This window comes from Mus caroli, chromosome 11 (assembly GCF_900094665.2).
Source record: "Mus caroli chromosome 11, CAROLI_EIJ_v1.1, whole genome shotgun sequence".
NCBI classification, from domain to species: Eukaryota; Metazoa; Chordata; class Mammalia; order Rodentia; family Muridae; genus Mus; species Mus caroli.
The window spans coordinates 114,386,118-114,404,442 of record NC_034580.1 but is presented as its reverse complement, the minus strand read 5'-3'; the positions used below and the strand labels follow the sequence as shown (position 1 = coordinate 114,404,442).

Sequence of the window (18,325 nt, the reverse complement as noted above, 5' to 3'; positions counted from 1 at the left end):
TGGTTTTTGGTTTTTCGAGACAGGGTTTCTCTGTATAGTCCTGGCTGTCCTGGAACTCATTTTGTAGACCAGGCTGGCCTCAAACTCAGAAATCCGCCTGCCTCTGCCTCCCGAGTGCTGGGATTAAAGGCGTGAGCCACCACGCCCAGCACAATAATTGTTTTTAAATTTTTGTTAAAAATTACGTCAAATCCAGGTGTGGTTGACGCCATGGGAGGTATCATTTGCCTGCCCCAACGACAAGCCCCAGGTCAAGACTGTGGTGTGCTGTGGTGTGAGCTGAGGGAGCCAGTCCTAATGTGCTAACAAATGCCTCTCCTGGGACACCCTCTCTCCTGGGACAACCCCAGCCATGGGAGTCCTGTGATATGGCCAGTTTTCAGCCAGCGTGGTGAGCTTGCTTATCTGCAGCTATTCAAGATGCTCCCAGCTGGCTGAAACGAGTTGGGGCCACCACAGCAGGCTGCCCCTCTTCACCTATGGACTGACCGACTTCTGCCAGTCTCCAGAACCATGTGGGTAACAGGTCTCTGACTGGTCCCCGCTCTGTGCCTCACCTGCTCCGTCTGCTCCTCAGGCACTTGGATCCATCTGTAAAAGTGACAGCTGTGGTGCCTGCCATGGGGGACATGGGGGACACAGGTAGTGGGCTGGGCTGGTGCTACAAAGTGGGAGTGGGGGCTCCCAATGAAGCTTGCCCAAAACCTGAGCCCTAAGCTAGACCTTCCTGTCCTGTCGAGCATTTCCTGGGCTAAGTCAGTGAGTGATCGCGGCTACACAAACAGCCCTCTCTATCCACTCACACACACATCTGTTCTTTCCTCGTTGGCAGCTCTTTGTCACAGTCTCCCTGGAGACTTTGGCACATGGAACTCTGATACTTGAGGATCAGCACAGCCAGGCAGGCATGTGCCTGTTCCTCTGAGACCATGTCACATCCAATGGGGTAGGAGATAGACTGTGGCTCTAAATAAACATCTGGGTGCAGGCTTGCAGACTGAGGAGAACGTGGGTCAGGAATGGTGAGTGGCAAGCCAGGGACTCTGATTTACAAAGGCCTTGGTGAGAGCACAGACAGAGGATGTGAGAGCACCCCAGGGGTCCAAGGGAAGAGCATCCCTCCCACAGGAGGAAGAGCCAACAGCTGGATGGGCGTGGAACAGCAGGACATTTGAACAAAACAAGTCATGGGAGAAGCATTGGAGGCAAAAGCCACCAGCAGGGACTCAGGGTACTGTGAGGACTTGGGGTTTTACTCCTCAGGGGACAGGCTGTAGGGGCTGGAACGGAAGCAGGAAATCAGGAGGAACAAGGCAGGACATCAGGAAGGACAAAACAGAATGGGATCCCTGAGTTGGCCTAAGAGGTTGGATTCTGGAGTCATGGTAGCAGCGTTAGTGTTGGCTGGGAGACCGTGGACCAGGAGAGCAGACACTGTACCTGAATCCTGGGGTCCAAGGGAAGAGAGAGGGACATGTCCCCGGCATGGGAAGACTTCCAGAGTAGAGTATCCAATGGGGTGTTACAAAGTAACCAAACCATACAGCCATGGGTGTCTATTGGAATTCTGGTAAGAATGTAGCCATATTCCTGCGGCCTCATCCTCATCAAATAAGTGGGAGACAACTGTTTCCCACTTCCCAGTTGAGCAGACTGAGGTAGAGATGGCAGGCCACCACCCTTCCTGGAGAAAGGACCCTTGAGATAGTAATGACAGAGTTGAGGTCCTGGGAGATGCAGTAATAACTGCCTGAACCTCTAAGCCACCAGGTGGCTCTGGTCACCTCTGAACATAAGGTCTTAGCATCTGCGGCGGGTCACTGTGGTACCCTGGGCCAGGTGATGCAGAATAAATGGATGCAACTGTATAAGCCCTGGGTGAGACCTCCCTGCTATACACTTCTACCTCAGGCTAAGGAGGGCTGTGGTGACTGAGGCTGAGGGGGTGCTGTGCCCATCCCAGCAGCTGAAGTGACTCACTGCCAAAGCCACCCAGGACGGGTGGGAGAGGAGATGTGTAGCCTCGTCAGTTACTGAAGTTTCTCATCAAATATTTACAGGGGAATTGATCTCCCTGGCGTCCGCCAGGCCGCTGACAGGCTCCTCCCTCCCTCCCCCTCTCCCTCTACACCCTTGGGCCTCCTGTTTTATTCTGCTCTTCTCCCTGGCTAACTAGGGTGCAATGTTGCACGCCACACCCACCTCTCCCCAGTCCTCCAACACCTCCATCCATCAGCCACTTGCCTGTTTTGAACACCAGGAGTCTGGTAACAATGGGTAATGTGGCTTCTAGACCTCCCTAGTAGGGAGAATGAGATAGATGGGAATCTCCATCGAGAGAGAGAGAGAGAGAGAGAGAGAGAGAGAGAGAGAGAGAGAGAGGAAGAAGGAGGAGGAGAGGAGAAGGAGGAGACAACATGAGGCATACCAGTCCAGCACTTACACACTGTCCCAGTTTTGAGCTCCTGTATAGACAGGGAAGGGCCCAGGAAACTTTGCTAAGCGGGAGGAGAAGGGGGTGGGGAGAAGAGGATGGAGAAGAAAGGAAGGGAAGAGGGACAAAGACTTGGATACCAGAGACTATTGGCTCTGCAAGTCTGTTCCAGGGTGGCTGGCACTGGGTGCTCTAGGGAGCAGAGCAAGGCTGACACCCACGGCTACTGATCAGGGAAACAAGGTTGGTAGCAGACCAAGTAGATTCTTCACATTTGCTGCAGCGACCATGAGGTAGCCAGGCTCTTTGAGCACTGTCCCAGTAGATCTTGCATCTGGACTGCTGCGGCCTTCCACAAGCCTGGTGAAGCAGGCCTATTCTTACTCCCCAAGGTAACCCAGCCACAGTTTGGACTTGGTGTACCCCAGATGCCAGAAAGGCAGCTACAGGGAGAGCAGACGAAACTCCACAAGGCCCAGTGCATATTCTGAGGAAAGAGGCTCTCTTGTCACTGAGGGTGGGACATTGAGGCACACAGGGTCAGAGCATGCTTGAGAGGACTCCACTGACTGACCCTTTCCTGCTACCCCAAGACTGAGGTGGACACAGCCAGTCTGAGAGGACTGTAATGCAACTGGCAAAAATGTTAGGCAGCCACCCCTGCCTCCTCGTGGCTGCATCGAAGTAGGGTCTTACTAAATGAAATGTCTGGTACCACAGGCCACAGGGGCGGCCATGTTGGAGGGGCACAGGTGGGAGGAGGCTGGCCCTGTCCTTCCCACTTCCTCATCTTACCAGAGTCATTTAACGAGGACACGAATTCTTGCTGATGTCCCCTTGGGGGTCTGCTTCAGTGTGAGATGCTACCTGTCCTCTCAGATGATGGACGTCTGTGGCCACACAACTAGGAGCGAAGGCACTGCGTGCCCAGAGAGGACACTGCCTCATAGACTAGTCTCCTCTCTTTCCGGCTTTGCCTGAGCCTGGTTCTGCAAGGCAGAAGCCTCTCTTGCAGGAAGGGCTCCTGGCTGAGCTGCATTCCCACCTATAATGAGATCTCCTCACAAGAACCTAAAAAGCATGGGGCGGGGCCAGACCTGCAACCTCAGGTCCCAGGCTCCCTGGTGATGCTAACAACACTGAGGACCCAGGCACCAGCTTTGCAGAGAACCTGCTGGGGGTAGGGATCAGCAATGACGGGTGCTCGTTACCTCTCTGGGCAGCAGACTTTCAAGAGGGCAGAAAGGAGTCTGGGAGATCTCAGAGACCTTCTGACTGTAGTGATCAACCTGTCAAGGGGAACTTGAAGCCACCCTTTCTACTAGGAAACGGAGGCTGGGACCACCTTGAAGGAAGGGCTGGCTGGCTGGGGAAGAGGCTTGGTGGCAGGGGAACCTGGTGCTCCTTGAGTGGATGGGTGTCCATATCCAGGGGATGCTGGTTTTCAATGGACATCATATTTCAATATTTCAGTGTATTATTGGGGTACACACCCAGTGATCCGTCCATGTTGACTCCTACAGTTCCGCCCACGTCTGTATGGTCTTCATAGATGATTGGTTTTAAACTATAGGTGAGAGAACCAAATTCTGAAGCTGTGTGCTCATATCTGACAAGTGGCTCACAGCCAGAGGTACCCCCACTTCAGACCAGGGGCTCCCGGTACCTCCGTCCTGGCCCCTCCTGCAGCTCCAATCTGGGGCCTCTTCTCAGGGAGGACCTGGGAGCTGCCACAGAAAGTAGTGTGTGGAAACCACACAGCCTCGAGTGGAAGAGCAGCCTCCCTTGAAGGCTCTGGAAGGGACAGGGGTTCTAACCAGCGCTTTGCTCTCTCCACTGCAGGGCAATCAGGACGCCACGGCTCCACCTGAAGCGATGGCCCAGCCCTACCCCCCTGCCCAGTACCCTCCTCCACCTCAGAATGGAATCCCAGCTGAATATGCCCCACCTCCGCCTCACCCCACCCAGGACTACTCCGGCCAGACCCCTGTTCCCCCCGAGCACGGCATGACCCTCTACACACCCGCACAGACTCATCCTGAGCAGCCAGGCACTGAGGCCAGCACACAGCCCATTGCTGGGACCCAGACGGTGCCGGTAAGAGACCCTTCCTACATGGGCCAGCCCAGGACTGCGGGGCAGAGTGTCCCCACTACATGCCGGCTGGGTAGAACTTTCTAGGAAGGGCCTCTAGGTACAGAGCCTGGCCTCTTTGTCGGGCATTTGCCCCAGAGACCCTCACTCCACTGAACCTGCTTCCAGCCCCAGACATCAGGTGCACCTCAGCTGACACCAAGGCTCCCTTCTGAGAGCAGGTGCCATGAAGGGACCACAGACTCAGGTAGTGACCTCACTCACTCCATCTGGGAGGTAGAAAGTGTAGCAGTGGCTGCTGGTGTCCTGCTAAGGGGATGTAAGAGCCAGCAGCTCCGGCTGCCTAGGGTCTCGGGAGACAGCGAGGGTGGGCCGTGGGTGGGCGGTGGGTGGCTGTGGAGCTGTCTCAGGTTGCGAGCCGTCCTATCATTTCTAATCACTTGTAATCTACCTGCTTGGCTGCCCTCCAATCAGATAGCTTCAATTACGTGGTTGTAATGCAGCTCGGGGTGAAAGTGCTGAGCACAGCACTTCTCAGATTTCTTCATGGAGAAAGGAGTGGGAAACAGGGCCAGCCGCCTGGGTGGGCTACGTCCTGCACCCCCCCCCCCAGGGCTCCGTCCTGCACAACCCCCTCCAGGGCTCCATCCTGTACACACCCCTCCAGGGCTCCATCCTGCACACTCCCCTCCAGGGCTCCATCCTGCACACTCCCCTCCAGTCTCCATCCTGCACACACACACCCTCCAGGGCTCTATCCTACACACACCCCCTCCAGGGCTCTGTCCTGCACATCCCCCTCCAGGGCTCCATCCTGCAGCCCCCCTCCTGCAGCTCCCCTCCAGGGCTCTGTCCTACACACACCCTTCCAGGGCTCTGTCCTGCAGCCCCCCTCCAGGGCTCCGTCCTGCACACACCCCTCCAAGGCTCCGTCCTGCAGCCCCCTCCAAGGCCACAGTTGCTCGGACCTCTCCTCTGGCTCTCCCCATCACATTCCCTGTGCGCCTTTCCTTTCCCTCCATTACTCTGGGGCTTTGGGTTCATCCACCCATCCCTGCTGGCTCCATCCCAACAGCCGGCTGCTGGCTGGCAGGGCCTGGGCAGGAGGCCAGCTCGCTCTGCTCTCCCCAGGCAGAGTGGCACCACCCTGGCGTCTCCCCAGGGCCCTCCAGCTGTGCTCCCTTAGCTTTGCCTCCACCTCAAGCCTGGCTCCACAGATGTTGTGTAGACCTGAATGCTGTCCTCTGCATGGACAGGGCATCACCCATCATCCCCTGAACTGTCTGCGGAGAGTCTGCCCACTTGTACCTGGCCTACATCTGACATTATCCCGTGTCCAAACGGTGTTCGCCCTTCCTACACAAACACTATGTGCCGAGAAGCCAGCAGAACCCCAACTCCAGTGCAGGACGTCTGACCCCCATCTCCCTGTCACCAGGGTTCTTTCAGTTGTGGGACACAGACTGAAATGGCCAACCTCTGGACTACACGATTGGAGGTCCAGCTCTAAATCACCAAGGCCACAGCCTCTACATGCTCAGGATAGACTGAGGTGATCCCAGAGGTGACCCAGATGGACCCTACATAAGCCATAGCTATGTGCCCAGGGCTTCTCTGAGAGACTTTAACAGACAAGCCTCATGGGACCAAACCTCTGGTGAACAAATGGTGTCGGGGAGTTCTCTCATGAGCCATGGGACTTCTTCACCTGCTCAAGAGCAAATCACTATCGCAGATGACATACAGAGAGGACAGGTAGCTTTATAACTGAACAGCACTGAAGAAACCAGCACTGAAACCTCTGGCCACCGTGGGGCTACCAGAAAGACACAACTACCAGTCTCCGAGTCAACGCCTCAGCCCTGCATAACACAGGCTGAGTGCCAGGTACCGAGGTGGTTCTACGGTGCCAAGAGGGTGTGACCAGCCCTGTCCTTTAGGTTCCAATCACCTAAGGCAGAGATGTCAGGAAGCTGAGGGCAGGGGAGAGGACTGGAGCACCCTGGAGCAAGCTCAGTTTTGAGGTTTGGTATCCAAATGCCTCCCGCGGGGCATGGCTATGTCAGAGAATGTCAGAGCCCTGAAGAGCACACAGCCCAGACCGTCCTGTTGCCTGAGTTTGGGTCTCACTATCAGATTTTCTAGCCATGTCTATCTCACCATGAGGGCAGATGTGGTAGTCTAACCCGGGGAGGTAGAAGGTGCTAGACAGCAGGAGAGAGAACATTAGGGACACCGAGGGCTGCCCCTCCCCCAAAAACACCAGCCTTGACCTCTGATGTGGGAGCACTTGTCCAAGTAGAGCTTTCCCTTTCCCCCTTGGACGAAGCTCGGTGGAGGGCAGGTGTGCCCGGGTCTGAGACTCCAGAAGCTGTTTGGCCCCCACAGAAGCTGCCTCTCAGAGGAACTACCTAACCAGCAGCAAAGCCAGCACCAGCCAGTCAGGTCAGATGTCCCCTGCCTATCGTTGTAGATATTCAGAGAACTCTTTCCACTCACTCTGGCCTTCTCTGGGCCTTTCCCTAAGCAGCCTGAGACTAGGATTGAGGGGTACCAGGATAACGGGTAATTGTGTCTAGAGAGTCTAGACCAGCTTCTCCCACCTGGCTCAGAACCTTCCTTGATTTCCCAGGAAATGGTACCAAGTGCTGTGGTGTCTCCCTGCTCTCCTCCCCACCATCCCACGGACACAGACACCACAAGGGCCACTCTGCCCTGAGAAATCTCCTCCTGCTGATGTGCAGCACTGATCCATGCTCAGACCTCACTGAGAGCAGCCACTAAGTCAGCTCTAAAAGGCTGATCCTGCCCAAGACAGGAGGTCTGTGTTATCCTTGGCCTGAGGTGGATGCACAGGAGGGAGCAGGTGGCCCAGGAGTTGGCATACCAGCCTGGCATCCTCTTGTCCCCTATTCCTTTAGAGACATATTCCCAGGCCTTAGCTCAGGGGGTTTTATTTATTTTTGGGACAGGGTCTCTATGTGGCCTGCTGTATCCAGCAGGTGTCCCTGCTCAGTAGGAGCATCCCCAGCTCAGAATTGATGGATCTCTGTTCCTGACAGCTCAGGACTCTTCTGACAGCCCACTGCCCAGACACAATGCCTAAAAATTGAGCAATAGAGAGATGTCCGACCCTGAGGGACCCAGTCCACCAACCACCTGTTACTTCCAGAAGTCTTGACCACCGGGGTCCTCGGAATGGTCTTTAGACTTATTTCAGCCGTTTGTTCCTTAGCCAACCCCAGTGACTTTCAGCCATGGGGGACCACTCCTTGTTGTCACACAGGGGACCTCCTCTGTATCCCACATTCTGGAGGTCCCTTCTGAAAGAGCCACCCCCATCTGTGATCCTGGAAGGAAGTCTGGAGATCCAGTAGCTTCCCTACATGGGTTCAGAGTCTCACATCTCTTACCGTCCAGGGCCACCTGCTGAAGGCAATACAGGGTGGTGCGTGCCATCACCAATAGGGCTAGAAAGCGCTGCAGCATACAGAGAGGAGACACACCCTCAAGCACTCATTCCTTCACTCAAGGTCACGTGGGTGCCAACACTGAAAGCCCAGCGGGCTCACACCCAGGCCTTACACAGAAGGAAGCTCTTGGAGAGACGAATGCTTTGCAGGATATCTAAACCTATTGTGAACCCCAAGACTGTGAACTGGAAAAACCTTGTCATGGTGTGGCTCTGTCCTAGCATACACCAAGAGCTCAATAAAATCAACCCTAGGTAGAGAAGCAGAGCACACAACCAGCCAACCTTCCTACTTCACCGATGTCCCAGAAGGAAAAAGTCCTCCTCCTTCTCCACGCCGTCTTAAATACCTTCAACACAATATCCTGCCCTGTCAGCTGGCTGCTTGTTCCCTCTCTTGATCTAGGGTTGACTTTATTTAGCTCTTGGATTAAAATTGTATTGGGAGGACTGAGCTACACCACAACAAGGTTTTTCCATTTCATAGTCGTGGGGTCCACAACGTGTTCAAATATCCTCCAACATCTACACACACAGAAAGTGCCATGGAGGAGGTGTGAGGGGCAGGCAGGAGGTGTGGTCATGCGGAGGGGCGTAAAGTGAGTTCTTTCTTCCATCACTAACTAAAGCCTTGGGTTCCTTGCTCCTTGGCTGCCCAAAGGTAGAACAAAGTAGGCATGAGAAGGAAAGAGAAGATGAACCCAGCCACGGTCAGTCCTCAGTGCAATGGCTCACCAGCTTATGGGGGATAGGACAATACAGTTAGTCAGCTGCTGTGTGACCAGCTGGCAGAGGCGTGGTGTGTCACCAACATCCAGTGGAAGCACAGAGCCTGGGGTTCTGAAAGACACTCAAAGAAAAAAGACCCCTCAGGGCCACAGGCAGAGAGCCCCTTCCCACAAGCCCACTGGCTGTCCACCGGAGTGGCTTCACTCTGTACTCAAGGGAGCAGAGGAACAGAGAGAGTAAAATCCAACAGCCAGTTTAGATGCCAAGATCAGTCAAGCTTGCCTCTGGACTGGTAACGGGGTAGCCGGGGTTTTCTGCTGCCCACGGTCCACCTAGAATGCCTCTGCCTATCCTACCCGGGTGATTTACCCTCCTCTGTGCGGAGCTTGGCAGGCCCAGGCAAAGGGAGTCAGACTTCTCAACGCTGCCTTAGCCCCCAGGTGCTGGCACCCAGCCCCGAATGTGTAAAGGTGGGGGAGGGAAGGGTCTGTGATGACCAGACCATGATACAGACGAGACACTAAAAACCACAAGCATCCTGGAAGATGTCAGGGGTCCTGGTGGCTGTTTCTTTTTTTTTTTTTTCTTTTTTTAGGTATTTTCCTCATTTACATTTCCAATGCTATCCCAAAAGTCCCCCATACCCACCCACCCCCCACTCCCCTACCCACCCACTCCCCCTTTTTGGCCCTGGCGTTCCCCTATACTGGGGCATATAAAGTTTGCAAGTCCTATGGGCCTCTCTTTCCAGTGATGGCCGACTAGGCCATCTTTTGATACATATGCAGCTAGAGACAAGAGCTCCGGGGTACTGGTTAGTTCATATTGTTGTTCCACCTATAGGGTTGCAGTTCCCTTTAGTTCCTTGGGTGCACATCTGAGAACCGAAAGCAAAGACCTGGGTGGGGCCGGGCACAGATCCTCTTCCCAGATGGAAGGGTCAGCCAGGCCACCAGCACCACTGTGGTAAATGGTAGAAAGAAGTTGCCCTGCTGGGGGCCAGAGGTATGCAATTACGCTAAGGGGTTTCTCAGCACATCTTACAATTTTATAGGTTCCAAGCCCGTTTATGCTTCCGTACACTGCTGAGCAGTGTGGGGGAAACGAAGACGCTCCTCTGACACCTCAGCTTCAGTAGTATGGTCTTGCGGGCCCCCTCTCTGGCCAGCTTTCTTAGGAATCCCTGAGCTAGAGTGGCCACCTGGCAGTGCTCATTGGTTCCCTCTGCTGGTCAGAAGTCAACATTGCAGACCACCAGCCAGGCTGCATTCCTCCAATCCAAGATGAAGATGACTTAATTAGTAGAGAGACACCTGCAGCTGCCTGCTATGTGGATTCCCACGGGGAAGGAGGGACCTACACCTGCTGTGGGCCTCAATAATCACAGGCCGCTTGGGATGTTCTGCCTTTGTCCAGGGGCACAGCCATCCCTTCCAGAGTCTAGCTGACATTCTCTTTCTACAATAAAGCAAAGAGGACAGCCGTGGCGCTGTAAGACAGAGCTCCTCCAATTGCCCCGGTGCACCCTTGGAGAGCCAGTCAGCTCCTGCAAAGACAGCCTGTTGCCCTGTGTTCCCCCACAGGGGTGAGCCTGGTGCAAAACAGACCACTCCTGCCCACTGTGGGTATTTCTACTACCTATGTCTTCCTGCCCAAGCCCAGCTATCCTCATAGGGCGTCTGGGTGGTGTTCTTAAATAATGGCTTAACAAGCCTGAGGCTTCTGGCCATCCACTGCCTCTCAGGAGCACTTAGGGAGGCCAGGTCATACCTACAGCTCTACACAGAGGGCTCAGACAACACGTATTTACCAAAACTGTTCAGACACAGGTAGCTGATCTGATGACACAGATCATGGGGCTGTCCACATGAGTGGGAGAGAGCAAAGGAGTCCCATGTCCACAGCTGTGCCATGTAGTAACCTCTCAGCCGAGTTACCTCTAGAGGACATTTGGACGTAAACTCTGCAGCTCTACATGTCTCCCAAGCCCACTGCTGCTGCCACCTGGTCTCAGGGAACCGTCTTCCGAGCCTTCTGTTCTGGTCACTACGGTACTTTCTGCCAGAAGCCAGATCAGAGGCCTCATGGCTGAACACTAGAATGTAAGGGACTCACAAGAGACAGGGAGAGCCAGCAAACCGCTCCAACTGAAACCCAAAGGCTCACCCCTTGCTACTCAGCCACAGTGTGCTCTGGCAGAGACTGTCCATTTGGGCTCCATCTTTTTCAGCCACTGCACAGACCCAGGCTTGGGCACAGACCTCCTGACTATTCTGCCTCCAGGGCACCCATACCCATCATCACTCCTGGAATATCATCTACTGAAATAGCCCGAGAACACCGGTGTTTCCTGGAAGCCCACGGGAAGGGACCTCTGTGTCTCTCCCATCAAGTGCCCAGCAGCTACCTCTGCGCCTTAGGCCACAGCCACCAACACTGACCTCTGTGCTGCTCAGGGATGCCTCTGCCTCGACTCCCAGGAAGACTCAGATACTCATGGATGTGTCTGGGAGCTGCTCCCTAATACCTGAGGGGCTGTGGGGCATTGGGATTGGAAGACAGCCACTAGAGGGTGCGTTCTTGGCCTGGTGTTGGCCTCTGGAAGAACTGGAGCAACAGAGAGAGAAGGAACCCCAGGGTGGGAGGTGGAGCATCCAACCCCTGTGTGTACCACCTCGGAGCGCCTGTCCTGGGTGCTAAGGCTTTAGGGATGAGTGGAGGAGAGATAGACTGGTCTGGGCAGGACTGGCCAGTGCAGAGGACATGCTAGTCCGTCTGCCTTTGCTGCTGGGGATGCAGCTGAGGGTGAGCCACACTGAAGGCAAACCTCACTGAGAACATTTACACAGGCTGAGCGTTTACACATGCTGCCTCTGGGCCCCCAGTCCTTGTACAGGACCTACAGGGAGGTAGGCTTGAACTGAGTCCTTTCAAGCTGCCTGCCAGCCAGTGAGGACAATTAGCAAGTCTCAATGAGGACAGTCTAGGTGAGACTCGCCCTAATAATTAGAGCAATCCTCTGGGGGTCCTGAGTGACACAGACTGGCCAGCGTAAGAAGGAGCCTTGGGAGGCCATGGCCTGAGATAGCTACACCTCGCAGACAGCTATAACCAGGGAGCCAGTTGTGACGCCAGAAGGCACTCGACCCCAGAACTTCTTGGAGAGCAACAGTGGTTTGGGGCTAAGAGGCCCTGAGGGTGGAACTCAGTGGAGAGATTTATGCCGAGGGAGCTCATAGCAGACCTGGCCAAGGACGACTTGACCTGCTCTGGTGGGAGAGAGGGGTTTATCAGGACAGTAAAGACTTGAAGGTAGAGCCTTGGGTTACCATAGGAACCTTGAGAATTGTGTACCCAGCTTTCATTTCACTGGGGGTCGCTGGCCCACAGTGAGAAAAGCTAGGGTGGAGGGCATGAGTGCACCCACACAGTCTATGGGGAGTGGGCGAGCCCACACCATGTGCAGAGAGTGGGTGAGCCCATAGTCTGCAGGACTACCTTACAACTAGTCTTCTTTCCACAGCAGGCAGATGAAGCCGCACAGACAGACAGCCAGCAGCTCCACCCTTCCGACCCCACGGAGAAGCAGCAGCCCAAACGACTACATGTCTCCAACATCCCCTTCCGGTTCAGGGACCCCGACCTGCGGCAAATGTTCGGGGTGAGTGTGCGCACCCCACCCCAGCATTGCAGAGAGTCTCCTCAGGGAACCTCCAGCCATGATTCCTTAACAGAGCACAAAGTGGGTACCCAAGCTGAGAGTAGGGGGTTGGCGAGGTCTGCCTCTTAAGATTCAAGTGATCACCTGATCCTCTGACAGAAATCTGCATACTAGTCCCCTGATGCCTGTTCCCAAGAAGCCACAGAGTCCCCCTGGGCTCCCACAGTCTACCTAGAGGCAGATCTTTGCTTCCCAGCAGAAAGTACCTAGAGGAACAGCCCAGCCTCAGCCTCACCTGTGTGTCTGACAAGACTCCCCTCTTCCAGGCTGATGTCCTGGCTCCCCAAGGGAGAGGTACCTTGCAAATACAATTGACTGGAACCAAGCAGTCAGTGGTCCCCTTCCCAGGTGCCCTGGGTGCTGCCCTAGATTTTGCACGACTGGGTCCCAGTCAGGGCAACCCCACTACAGGCTACCCTGGTGTCTTGCTTCAGACCTGAGCACCAAGTCAAGTTCAAGTTCTGGTGTCCATGGGAGGTGGGGCTGCCACGGAGAAGAAGGCTGGGGGTCGGGAAATATAGTACAGCTCCCTGAGCCCCTGCTCGGGCTACAGAGAACCACGTAGCCTGCCTCTGCTCTGCTCTGTCTCTATCCTTGCCTCTACTCCCCACGCTCTGCCTAGCACTGGCTGGCTCCCTCTCTACCATACAACAGGCAGCCCAGACCCTGAGGAAGTCTCCACCCTCTGCTTAGTCTTTCTTATACCGCTGGGATATTCAGGGTGCCTCTGAGTAGCCCTGTGTGACCCTAGAATTGTGCTCCCAATCTTGGGGTGGGTTTCACTGGGTCAGTGAACCCTCAGGTGATGAGGTTATCATGCCTTCTTGATTCGAAGGACTCTGAGCCTCTCTGAGCCTGGGTGCCTTAAGTTAAGCGGCTGATACTATGGTAACCACTGGCCTGGGCGCTCACCTTGTGGCTGACACTATAGGTAATCACTGGCTTAGATCTCACCCTGCTCTTAACTCACAGAGTCCTAACAGAGCCCAAGTGTCAAGTTTCTGGGTTCTAGAACGAGGTAAAGGGTTCCCCTCCTCTCAGAACCTGCAGACAAGGGCCCTATAGCCAGCCCTGTCTCAGGAATGTATAAGGTAAGAGGAGCCCTCATCAGTTGCTGGCCCGGGAGGCTGCGGGCTAAGGACGTTGCTGGTATTGTTTGGAGATATGGGTCATAGGTTCATGGTCTCACGGACCACTGAAGGAGACAAGAATAATCATGGAGACTACAGGCTAGCGGGAGGGCTGGAAGGGACTGGCCAGAGCCAGAACAATGTATTCTGACTGGCAGAGCATCCTGTGCTAGCAGGAAGCCGGGGAGCCAACACACAAGCCTTTTCCACAACAAGGGGGCAAACAGTACTGGATCCCAGGAGCCAGTGTGTCAGGATCCACCCCCCGGCTCCGCCCACCTAGTCCTATCCCTGGTCTTGGGTCCTTCACTGGAACATCTTCCGCTTGCCAGCTTCCATCCTCCTCCCCATCTCTGAAGGGCCCGAAGGTCCCTCTCAGTCGAGGTTCCAGATCTGTCATCTCTACTGCCATTTCCCGGCCCCGGCTCATGAACCTCCCCTCTCCACACACGTATTCTGGAAAAGGCCTGGCAGAGGGCAGATTGAGGATAGCGTCAATACCTTGGGCATTCCATCCAAAGGCCAAAGCCAAGGCCCAAGGGGATCCCGGTGCTTTGACGCATGCTCCGTAAGAAAGACAAAAGCCTCCAGAGGAAGATGGGGAGGGCGTCCCTTGGGTCCTCTTTACCTGAGCCTGGTGGCGTCTAGGGAGTGAATGGGTAAGGCTACGCTGTCATAACCCCTTTCTCCTGTCTTCCACCCCATCCTTTCTCTGTCTCTGCAGCAATTCGGGAAAATTTTAGACGTGGAGATCATTTTTAACGAGCGGGGCTCCAAGGTGGGTGCCGCACAGAGGCCGCCACCATTACAGCGCGCCGGCTGTAGGTCCCGCCAGGCTAACGTGTGAAATGTGCGTTTCCTTCCTGGAGAGCTTCGCGCCCGCTCACTCGCCCGCCCGCCCGAGGACCCCTGAGCCACACGGGTGCTTGTACTCCCTGCTCTTCTGCCCCCGCCCCCAGCTGTCTGTTGTTGCTGCCAGGCTGCTTCTCCTCTTTTGAGCTGCCAGGACCTCCTGCTTGCATCCCAGAGCCCCCCAGCCCCAGCCCCGGGCCTGGGTCCCCAAGCCCACCCAACCACTCACCCTTAGAGCTAGGAGGCTTGTGGGAGGAGCTGCAGAATCTGTAGACCGGGAGGGCACCCAGCAAAGATAAGCTCTGCTCCCCTCTCCAGGAAGACACACACACACACACACCCTGGGCTCCCGGAGCCAAGGTGGGGAGGACTGTTCCCCCATGGAGCCCAGCCTCAGTCTCTCACCCCAAGGTGGGGTTACAGTAGCAGGCATGGCCCCTGGCCAGGTTAGCATCTCTTTGGCCTGTCTTCCTGGTGTCCCACATGGTGAGTGCTGGCTGGTCTCAGGCTGGGCTACCAGCTGCCCTTGCCTGGGGCCACCCCTGCCCCCCAGTACAATCTCCTAGTGCTGGCACCAAGACAGACTTCTGACACTGGGGGCTGTCCTTCACTCACCTGACTTGCACCCTCTCTCTCCCGCCCTCCGCCCCTCCCCCACCTCTCCTACCCTCTTCTCATCCTGTCTTCTGTCTGTCTGTCCTCCTCTGCTCGCAGGGTTTTGGGTTTGTAACTTTTGAAACTAGCTCAGATGCTGACCGAGCCCGGGAGAAGCTGAATGGGACGATCGTAGAGGGACGGAAAATTGAGGTGCTAAGATAAGTGTGCGGCGTAGCAGGGGAGGCCCTGGACAGCATGCCCCGCCCTTGGGCCCCCCACCAGCCTGTGGCTGCTACCCACCCTACAAAGAGCCCAACAGGGGCTGCCCCTGAAGACAGCCTCACACCTACATCTTTTGGCTGAGCCTAGCACCTGTCACCCTGGCCCGTGGTGGCTTGAGGCTCCTTCCGAGGTCTCCACCTCTGACCTCCTCCTCCCCCCAACCCCCGTCCTTATCCACACACACAAGGGGCCCCAGAAAACATGTGAGGCCAAGTGGTCTCCAGGGCTATAGGCAGCCCTACCTGTCCCTGACAAAGAGGGTCCTCCTCTCAGGCGGCCTCAGCTGCAGCCTTGAGGAATCTCAAAGCAGAAGTGAAGCTAGCAATGAGCAGAGAGCTGAGAGGGTCGCCCAGACACCCCACTTCTGCCCATTTCCTCCTTGTTGATTCCTCAGTGTGGCTTTGGGGTCCAGAACTGGGCTCCCCAGGCATGCCTGAAGCAGAAGGGATAGCAACTAGAGAGGGGCCTAGAACCGCAGGAGCTGAGGGGTTCTGAGATTCCCTGACCCCGCCCCCTGCCCAGGACTCTGGGCTCACACATGCTCACACAGTGTAGAAGAGGCATGTGGCACTGCCTGGTCCACTCCCGCCTCCCTCACTTCCATATGGGCCACGTCTGTCCTCTGTGTCATTGTCCCCCCCCACCATCCCCCCCAGGCAACCTGAACAGGCCTTACATGTCTGGAAAACAGGACCCATCCCTGGGTCTGTCTTTCTCATGCTTTCCTCATGCGCCTTGTTCCCAATGGCCCCCATCCTTAAATTCCATGCTACAGAGAGAGGTCAGAGTCCCTGCCATGGGAAAAGGGATGTTTGGTCATGGTGGTGGGATTAGCCATCTGGCACACACATAGAAGGGCCTTAGCCTAGAAGAGAATATCCTGGAATCCGGCCTGCTAGCCAGCCTAGGGCTATCTCAGAGGGCCTCAGCTTCCCCGAAGTGTTGGGCTCTCCTAAATGGAACTTCTTCCTGGAAAGCACCAGTGTGGGCAAGGGTCCTAGACCCAGCTAGGAGCAGCTTAAGAGCCTCAGTGGCCTTCCTTCCCAGAGGCCACACCCCAAGGGTAAAGCCAGGGTGGCTGAGGGCCTACTATGAGGCCAATGTGCTCACCTTTCCTCTCTATCTCTGGACAGGTCAATAATGCCACAGCCCGGGTCATGACCAATAAGAAGCCTGGGAACCCATATGCCAATGGTGAGAACCCAAGCTTTCCCAGCATGCTTTAGGGGCTGGGGCAGAAGCCTGTGGAAGCTGAGGCAGCAAAAGGCCAGCCTTCCTGGGTGCTCAGCTGTTGTCCCTGCCTGGTATCCCAGCTTTCCCAGTTCTGTCCTGTCAGAGAGGAGTGGCCAGCTGAGACGGGCACCTGGGGTCACCCTCACCACCCACATAATATCTGGTGTCTCCAGTCAGAGCCCCTGAGCTCTTCCAAATGTCCGCAGCTCTCAGCGGCCATAAAGACAGGCAACAGGTGTGGTGGAGAGTTCCTGGGAGACTAGAGTCGCGGGGAGAGAGCTCTGTGGTCTGGTGTGCTGTCCTCATTCCACAATACGTACACAGGACAGGCAACGAGGGGCCAGAGACCTCAGTCAAACTTCCAGATCCCTCTGAACCCCAGTGTTCTCATCCAAAACCAGAAATATCAGGGGATTAGGCTTAGTTGGTAGAGTATTTGCCTGGCACGCACAGAGCCCCGGGCTCCAGCCCCCAGCATCACATAAACTGGTGGTGTGGGGGGTACACACCTATAAACCCAGCACTTGCAAAATAGAAAGAGAAGATCGTGGTTTAAGGCTAGCCTTGAGCCGGGCAGTGGTGGCACATGCCTTTAATCCCAGCACTTGGGAGGCAGAGGCAGGCGGATTTCTGAGTTCAAGGCCAGCCTGGTCTACAGAGTGAGTTCCAGANCCAGCCTGGTCTACAGAGTGAGTTCCAGAACAGCCAGGGATACACAGAGAAACCCTGTCTCGAAAACCCCCCAAAAAAAAAAAAAAAAAAAAAAAAGGCTAGCCTTGGCTACTTGAGACCCTGGATTCAACCCAGCACTGCTGAGGGCTGGGTAATAACAAGTGCCGTCTGTCAGGGCATCTCGGGGCTGGGGTCGCTCAGGGCTGGGGTCACTCGGGGATGGGATCGCTGTGAGTGAACTATATGGTTGTGAGTACGCACACCTGCTGGCTGCAGGCAGCCTGAGTCTGCCAATGCTGATGGCTGTCTCCATGGTGACTGCTAGAAAGTCTCTAGTGAGGGTCTGCTCTGCCAAGGATAAGCAAGTCTTCCCTGAGGGTAGTGACTATGTACGGGGACTATGTCTAGCTCTTAGAGCCTACTGGGAAGCAATTTCTGTAGTGGGAGAGTTGTGCCATCCGTAGACAACACAATGACCCACCACTGCATGGAGGGAGGATGAACCATATCCCAGCTGCCCTTATCCTCAGAGATGGGCTGTATGCAGAGCTGGGTGAGTCTCTAGTGCTGAGAGTCCGTGAGGCAGAACAGTGGAGAGAACCTGTGCGCGGTCAGACAGGGATCAGGTGATAGGGTGTATTAGTTGGGTTTTCCGTTGCTGTGATAAATACCTTTGACCAAGAGCAACTTAAGGATGAAAGGGTTTATTTGGCTGATCACAGTCTGTCACTGTGGGAGGTCAAGGCAGAAACCCAAGCAGGAACCTGGAGGCAGGGACTGAAGCAGAGGTGAGGAAGGAAGACTGCTTACTGGCCTGCTCAACCTGGCTTACTCAGCCTGCTTCTCATACCATGCAGGACTACCTCCTGCCTGGGGTAGGACCACTCCCAGTGGGCGGGGACCTTCCATGCTAATCATTAATCAAGAAAGTACCCCACAGCCTTGCCCACAACCTTGCCCACAGCCTTGCCCACAGCCTTGCCCACAGCCTTGCCCCACAGCCTTGCCCCACAGCCTTGCCCCACAGCCTTGCCCACAGCCTTGCCCACAGCCTTGCCCCACAGCCTTGCCCACAGCCTTGCCCCACAGCCTTGCCCACAGCCTTGCCC

General features: G+C 55.6%; 1 protein-coding gene across 8 annotated transcripts in view; it reads left to right on the top strand.

Annotated features, from left to right (window-relative positions):
- The window catches only part of Rbfox3 (RNA binding fox-1 homolog 3), a 425,230-nt gene that overhangs the window by 396,590 nt on the left and 10,315 nt on the right, over positions 1-18,325 (top strand). For 6 of the 8 annotated variants that reach the window (XM_021176021.2, XM_029484005.1, XM_021176025.2 and 3 more), the window contains 5 exons: positions 4,277-4,531; positions 12,253-12,390; positions 14,305-14,358; positions 15,147-15,239; positions 16,445-16,505. In XM_021176021.2, the coding sequence (XP_021031680.1) occupies positions 4,310-4,531; positions 12,253-12,390; positions 14,305-14,358; positions 15,147-15,239; positions 16,445-16,505 (568 nt within the window). In that variant the 5' untranslated portion in view covers positions 4,277-4,309. The remainder of the gene's footprint in view (positions 1-4,276; positions 4,532-12,252; positions 12,391-14,304; positions 14,359-15,146; positions 15,240-16,444; positions 16,506-18,325) is intronic. The other 2 variants (XM_029484009.1, XM_029484010.1) reach the window with 1 other exon arrangement.